The sequence below is a fragment of the Phalaenopsis equestris genome, unplaced genomic scaffold, assembly GCF_001263595.1.
Source record: "Phalaenopsis equestris unplaced genomic scaffold, ASM126359v1 Scaffold001079, whole genome shotgun sequence".
NCBI classification, from domain to species: Eukaryota; Viridiplantae; Streptophyta; class Magnoliopsida; order Asparagales; family Orchidaceae; genus Phalaenopsis; species Phalaenopsis equestris.
Window position 1 is genome coordinate 121,823 of NW_018165518.1, and position 8,119 is coordinate 129,941.

General features: G+C 37.4%; 1 protein-coding gene across 1 annotated transcript in view; it reads left to right on the forward strand.

Moving 5' to 3' along the window:
- Positions 1–6,988, forward strand: part of LOC110033023 (4-coumarate--CoA ligase-like 7) — a 25,143-nt gene extending 18,155 nt beyond the window's left edge. The window contains exons 2-7 of the mRNA XM_020736858.1: positions 25–148; positions 5,380–5,584; positions 5,652–5,797; positions 6,266–6,333; positions 6,424–6,526; positions 6,608–6,988. Coding sequence (XP_020592517.1) covers positions 25–148; positions 5,380–5,584; positions 5,652–5,797; positions 6,266–6,333; positions 6,424–6,526; positions 6,608–6,733 — 772 coding nt within the window. The 3' untranslated portion in view covers positions 6,734–6,988. The remainder of the gene's footprint in view (positions 1–24; positions 149–5,379; positions 5,585–5,651; positions 5,798–6,265; positions 6,334–6,423; positions 6,527–6,607) is intronic.
- The last annotated feature ends 1,131 nt before the right edge of the window (positions 6,989–8,119 follow it).

Genomic DNA, 8,119 nt, shown 5'->3' on the forward strand with positions numbered 1-8,119 from the left:
GCCGGTGATTATGCGGATGGCGTGGTCGGGGGAGATGATGCGGTACGATCTGTCTGCGTTAAAAAGGATATTTTGCGGAGGGGCGCCGTTGCCGGAGGAAGCGGCGGAGAGGTTCTCGTCGAGGTTCCGAGGGGTCTCGCTTTGCCAGGTCCAGTTTTTTATTTTTTTTTTTAGGAGGATTTTACTAGCTTGCCAATAATGGGGTGCAAGGGAGTCAGTGTCCATAAGTGGCTTGTGAATTGATGAAAAATATTATATCTAGATCTATTCGGAGTCTAATGATAAGAGCGTCACTTATGCTCCATTATTTTTAATGCTGACCAATATAAATATATTGTGGTGGGGCCCACTTAACACGTGATGCCCTATCATTGAACTCCAATAAAAAATTATGTTAAGAATTCTAATGTAATATTTTCTCTGTGAATTGAGCTAATAGCAAGTCAAATTTAATTTAACCCAGGTCGCCACATTAGCTCTTGAGCCGATCACTTGAAAACAAAAAATCTTATTCAAAAATACATATTTAAAAGATATTAACCTTTAAGATTTTATTTTAAGGCGTCAAAAATATTTAAATAATAATATTTTGTATTTTATATTAAGAGATTTTTTATTATTTTTATACTAATTACTTATTCTATATACCATTTTATTATAAAATTATCTTAAATTATTAATATTTTCTCTTTTTTATAATAAACAAATCCTTCGTACTCATAGATTAAGACTCGTTTGCACCCATAATCTAATATTTAAGCATTAATTTATATAAAATATCATCTTGCATATGCAAGAGAAGATTTAATTTACTTTTATAAATTATAATGTCCATTTTAGAAACATATTTCTGAAAAATGTTTAGGAAAATCTAGAATATGCAATTAATGATTTATGTAGAAAAGTATTTTAGAGAGTTTACAGTGTGAAATAAAAATAGAATTTCTCCCATCTTTCTCAGCATTTCTCCTATATTTCTTTTAATTTGTTTTTCTCTTCTTTCTTGTCATCACCTCATTCAATGCTTACTTGACAAAAAATTTGGTGTAAATTTCTTAAATAAGTATAATACTTTCTATTTCCAATTTCACATAAATATATCAATTTTTTACAACTTTAAATTGTTATGAATGCAGTTAAATTAATATAAGTGTCTTTATTATATTTTTAAAAATTTTATTATTTATTCATCAACAAAAAAAACTCACATGCTTAAGCAAGAATCTAGATGTATATTGTACTTAAATAATTTTTTTAGAGGCGTGTTTGAGACTACCTAAATCCTATTTTTGTCAAATTTATAATTGAATTGAACCACTCAACAAGATAAATCTAATCAGAATCTAAACAAGTTCAGATCAAATATTTGAAGTATAATTAAAAATGTTGAGACATTAATTGATGGATCAATTAATCTTTAATTTTTGCTTGTTTATAATTAAAATTAAGCTTCTCAGCAAGATGAATTAAATGATCCTAGTTACAGAAGTTTAATGTGATGAGGACACTTAAAACACTCAATAATACTTTTTAATCAAATAGATTGATGTGAGTTGTCGAATGTAATAATCTACATCTTGAAGGTATTATTGAGTTTGCTCTCCCAAAATATAAAAAATAGAGCCTCACTTTTAATATATGGGAAATCTAGACTGGAGATTAGAGATAGAGGTCTAAAGTATCCTTGATCCCTATTTGACCACCATTATTAGATCGTTGCTTAAACAACACGATTAGATGACACCCTTATTTCGTCACGACCTAACTATTATTGTGAATAGTTATTACATTAACTATCATTATCGAATAGCTAATACTTTGCTACAAATTTCAAGTGGCCCCCTCTCAATTTTCACAATCGGACTGTAGTATTTTAACCAATACCATTAGATCATTGTTGTTTGATTATCATTGTTATAAAATTTAGGGCGAAACAATCACAAAATCAACACAAACCAAAAGAAGAACATAGAGATTTAACGAGGTTCGACAAAGATGCTTACATCCTCGGGAGCAAGCGACAAATTTCACTATTTCAGATGGGGAGTTAAGTTACATACCCAAGGGTTACACATATATATAGACTAAAAAACCCATAGATAAATTATATATATATAGACATATAAAAAACCCATAGATAAATTACCAACACACCCTTACTCCCCCAACCCACTAATCCAAGAGACACATCTTCACACGAAGAGACACACCTCTCCAATTTCAAGAGAATCTAAATTCCTGGCATATGAGTTATACCTAACAATTCTCCACCTTGGAGAATATACAGTCCCTCAGGAGAAAATACATTATGGAGTTTCTTACACCGTGCGTTGGCCAACCATGCTAACTAGGAACTGCTAACATTCAATAAGTTCAAGTCACCCAAGAACTTGTTGAAAATATTTGGCTTGGTCAACATACCTGCTGCATTTTTATCGTATTATCCGACAGAGTGCACTCCACTTATAATTGTACTCCCCAACAGTTGATAGATATTATCATCGGGTTTCGTAACCCGTAATGTCTTCAAAAAATTCTTTGTGTCAACAATTCTTTCACCTTTGTTTGCAACAATCTGAAGTTCTCTGTTCTGCCAAATTTCACTATCTCGAATTTTGCACCATACATTGTCATTCAAATTTAATCCTACAGCGAGTTTTACCTGCCTGGTATGAAACAAAACACACACCACAAATAAAATTTTCTTTGTTATTTTGCAGCAATTTCCCGCAGTTTCCAGTGATTCGTGAATCAAATTTTTTCACATGAAACTCATTTCCTATTCGCACAAAAATTCAACTGAAATACTGCGGATACCAGTCGAACTCCACCTGTCACAATTTCTCCTGCGACAAACCTGCAAACTTCACCTGTCACAACTCCTACGACAAACTTGCGAACTTCGTTGGCCGAGCACCTGTAAACTTCACCTGTCACAACTCCTACGACAAACTTGCAAACTTCGTTGCTCCGACAAACTTGCGAGCTTCGTTGGCCGAGCACCTGCCGCAACTCCTCGTGCGACAAACTTGCAAGCACTTGCCGCAACTCCGCGTGCAACAAACTTGCAAACTCTGCTGGCCGAGCACCACCTGTCGCAACCGCACCTGCCACAACTCTTTGTGCGACAAACTTGCGAACTCCGCTGGCCGAGCACCACCTGTCACAACTGCACCTGCTGCAACTTCTGCGACAAACTTGGGAACGTATGTCGCAACTCATGCGAGAAACTTGTGAACTCTGCTGGTCGAGCACCACCTGTTGCAACTGCACATGTTCGCAATAACTACACGCGAACTCTTGTTCACGAACTCCACCTCGCCTAACGCCGAGAAGGTTCGTGAACTGTCGCTCCTCGAAGCCACGACGCCGCCTCTACCGGGAACTCCCCAAAGCAGAACTAGCCAAACTACCACAACTCTTTATCTGAACTGCTTCGCATCTGTTCGTTCACGCGAGCCCGCCTCGCTTGCGAACAATCCACAATATTTGCGTACTAATCATGTTCTCCACTGAACTCCTCTCTTCTATGAAACAGCCTCCCCTCCTTCTCGCGCGTCACTTCAGCAAAATAATTTGGTCCAGCACAACACAAGAATGAAAATTTCCTTTTCTTCCTTGCCTCTGCCTGCAGCCACAGAAAGTGCACTCTTTGCCCAGGCTAACTTCCAGGAACTAAGCCCCAAGGGAAAAGCCCCAAGGGAAATTCCTCTGGCAGGCACTTCCAAGCTGACTTCCAGGAATAAAGGAATTAACCCCCAAGAGATTCCTCTAGTGCAAATAAAAAACTCCAGATTACTTTTCCTCGCGGTTCCCGTAACTCTGCTGCCTCCAACTGCGACAGCCGCTTCGCACCTGTTCACGAGTGCGAATCCGAAGCCTGTCGCCTTAGTCCACTGCGAACTACTCCTGCGATTCCCTCGCGGTGGATAATCCCGTTCTTTTGTCGGGCCGAATTCGCCGATTGTCACCAAACTCCTTCCCGGCGCTGCGACTGGCGAATATTCTTTCACGTGAAAATTTTGGCCTTAACTAGCGTGAACACCTCTGCGAAGCCTTCTGTTAGCAAATCTTTGTGAACCTCCTCCAAGCCTGCGGCGATTCGCAACCTTCTGTCCGAATGCCGATCACAAGTACAACCTCCGAGGAACTGCCGAAAAACCACCAGAACTTCTTCTCCTGCCAAATCCCAAAATCATTCTTCTTGCTTCCTGTGTCAATCTCCTCCACCCTAGAACGTCAACCTCGCTCTAATACCAATTGTTATGAAATTTAGGGAGAAGAAAAACAGGAATTGACACAAAACCATAAGAAGAACACAGAGATTTAAGCGAGCGATAAGTTTCACTATTTCAGAAGAGTTTGTAAATAATCAGCATAAAAAGTCTATTTAAGAAATTGTTTATATATATATATATATAACATAGATAAATAACCAAAACGCCCTCGCTCCCCCCAACTCACTAATCCAAGAGACATCGCTTCACACGAAGAGACACACCTCTTCATTCCAAGAGACACATCTCTTCATTCCAAGAGACACACCTCTCCAATTTCAAGAGACTCCAAATTCCTCGCATTTGGGCCATACCTAACAATCATAACTCACTTATAGTAATTTAATCACAATAACCTAATTATGGCCACCCAACTATATTCATATGACTAGCTATTTTATTGATGTTGCCTGATTATAATTAAAATCATCATCATTATACTATTACTTTCTTACCATTGTTCGCTTGATTATAATTGCTCGACCACTGTCATTGGGCTACGATTTTTTAATCATTTGACTACAATCTTCATATCGCCGATGCCTGGATACACTTATAAGATCGATGCACATTATTAATGAGTGGCATTGCCTATAGGACTGATGCATGCCAATGTTGAATGACTTTGCTTATAAGAATGATGCACGCCATTAAACCAATGCTGATATGTGCTAATTTTGTCACTTGTCATTGTTTATAAAACCAATGAACATCGTTATTGCTTGTCATCACGCCACTGACATAATTATTTTTTATAAAACATATACATATGGTTGACACAAATACTAAAGTCTACAAAAATTATTTCTTATCATTGACATTAACGTTGATGCACGAGATCATCAATAAGGCTAATATATGTCATTCACACTAAAATTATAATAAACTTCTTAGTCTCTTAACTTCTTTTCTGAAAGGACAACTTTTTAAGCTACTAACCTGCCAAATATTTAATTTTCAGCCCTTGTACCAATTATAAAGAGTACAATTGCTTAAAATTACGACCAGCCCATGCAAATATGGTTCATAGCAATGCTTATGTTGGCAATCAAATATATCGTATTGAGTACATGGATGGCAATCTAAATTTAATTTAATGCAGGGATATGGCTCGACGGAGGCAGGAGGGATTTCTAGGATGATTGATGCTAAAGAATGCCTGCAAAGAAGGTCGGCCGGCCGCCTTAGTGAGAACGTTGAAGCAAAAATTGTAGATCCCCTCACCGGAGAATCCTTGTCTGTAGGTCAGCATGGCGAGCTGGGTCAACATGGCGAGTTGTGGGTAAGAAGCCCTGTAATCATGAAAGGTATGTAATTGAATAGTCATCCCAAAATTAAAGTTAAAAACTTCTGATACAAGTGTTTCCATTTCAGGTTACGTCGGTGATGAGGAGGCCAATGCGAAGACACTTGATGCCCAAGGTTGGTTGAAGACTGGAGACCTGTGCTCCATTGATGAGAACGGCTACATTTACATTGTAGACAGGTTGAAGGAGCTGATAAAGTACAAAGCTTATCAGGTATTTCATATTTCGAAACACACTGTATGAGATACTGTTTGTTTCGTGCTAAAAGATTGGCTTGACTTCTGCTTAAACACAAAATTCAGTCTAATAATCATTTGATTTAAGCACAGTTTAAAATTTATCATTTAAAAAAAAAAAGTGTTACTTAACCTTTCTATTTAGGGGTTATTTGGTGGAGTGAATTTGAGGTTTATTGTAATTCTTTTGCAGGAATTTGAGAAAACTATGCATTTAATATGATGAATTATAAATATAATACAAAGTATAAATGAATTTGAAATTTACACCGTACTTCCTTTTGGCCGTATTTAGAATTCAACTAAATTTGAAGTTAGTTCACACCATAGTTTTGATTGAATTTAATTTGAAATAATTGTTACGTTCCCTAAAAACAAGAAAAGAAAAAATAAGACAAAAGCGAACCTGTGCAACTTTCATTAAGTGGCATTGATGGCCATCTAGGTTCCACCAGCTGAACTGGAACAAGTTCTTCAGTCTTTGCCGGAAATTATTGAAGCTGCTGTGATCCCGTAAGTCTTTTTATTTCTTGATAACTGCTTTCATAAAAATTTATTAAATGCATTCACTTTAGTTCCTTAATATTTTCTGCTCAAATGTAGATATCCACAAGAAGAAGTAGGACAGATACCTCTAGCATTTGTGGTGAGGCAACCCGGAAGCAAGATTAGTGAATTGGAGGTCATGGATTATGTTGCAAAGAAGGTATATTTAAAAAAAAGCACATATTTTTATACCAAAGATATAAATTAAATAACGTGCGATGTCTGTGCATGTTGTAAGCAGGTTGCGCCATATAAGAAGATACGCAAAGTTTTGTTTGTCAATTCGCTACCAAAGTCTGCAGCTGGAAAAGTCTTGAGAAAGGTATTGACTACCCATGCAACGTCTGCTGCAGTATCCCGGCTGTAATACTTTTGGTGGAAGACCCCAATAGGACCCTAACATGTTTCTAATGATTGCAAAATGTTACATAATGATTTGCGGTTGTGTATTCAATCAATCGGTCTGTATGGAATCAAAGAAACCAAGCTTATATATGTCAGAAGTGTCAATGAACAAAAATAGTGCTGTTTTCAGAGCAAATATCATTCCAACATTCGTTTAAGAAGAATGGTTGCTCTTTTTACAAAGCTGAAATGAAAACGGTAGCTCTTTTTACAAATTCTCTCGACGAAATGATAAATTCATTCGGTATAGGTGAAGAGCAATTCAACAATGCAAATGCGGTAGTGATGTCCATTATCCTCTTTTCTTAGGAATCAGAAAGAATTTGATAGCATTCTCAGAAATTAAAAAAAAAAAAAAAACATTTCAACGATAGTCAAGTTACATTTTTTAAGTTTAAAACTTCAACTTGAACAATGCTTACGTATAGCTATTACGAGAAGCTTATCACGTAAACTCCAGATAGATATGAATTGCCTTCATTTATAAACATCTGAGTATAAAGCCGACTCCTCCACTGGTCGAGCATTTGTCTTTAGAGTTGCCAGCTTAGTCTGAATCGGAGTAAGTTCGTAGTGGAATGTTGTTGTCGATGATTGGAAGTCCAAATGTGATGGTGCCTTTGAGGTATCGTAAGATACACTTAATGAGCTGGAAATGATAAAGTAGAGGGAGATGCATATGTTGTCATATGTAGTTTAAGACGAAGGCTATGTTGGGTCTAGTGATGGTAAGAAATAGAGGAGAGCAAATAAGTTGCAGATATTGTGTGATATTGGGAAGCTCTTGAAGTGAATTTTGGCCGGGATTGAGTTTGTGGGGGAGGAAGTAGAGACAGATTTGCACATACACCAAGTTGTTGCAGGAGGGAAGGAATGTAGGAGGATTGTGTGAGGTGGTAACCTTGTGATGTGCAGCGTTTGTTGATGCTAAGGAAGGTATTAATCTGTCCCAATTCCGGAAGTTGGACTTTGATTTGGAGAGTGCGTGAGGTTGTGATAGCTACTGGATTGTTTTTTATGACGAGAATGTCATCTACATATGCAAGAAAATAATTGGTGAGCTGATTTTCATGGTAGATGAGTAGGGAAGGTCGATGGTGCTTGGTTTAACCCTTTGGTTTGGAGGTGATCAATTAGAGTTTGACACCATTTTCGTGGTGCTTGTGTTTAGGCTATTGAGAGCCATTTTGAGTAAGCATACCTTGTTGGATGTTGAGTGTCTTGGAAGCCTTGAGGTTGGTTCCTCTAGATAAAGTCATCCAATGAGCCATGGAGAAAGGCATTGGAACCGTCTGGTTGCTGAATTTGCCACTTGCCTTGGAGAGGAGTGGATAGAAGAATCCAAATT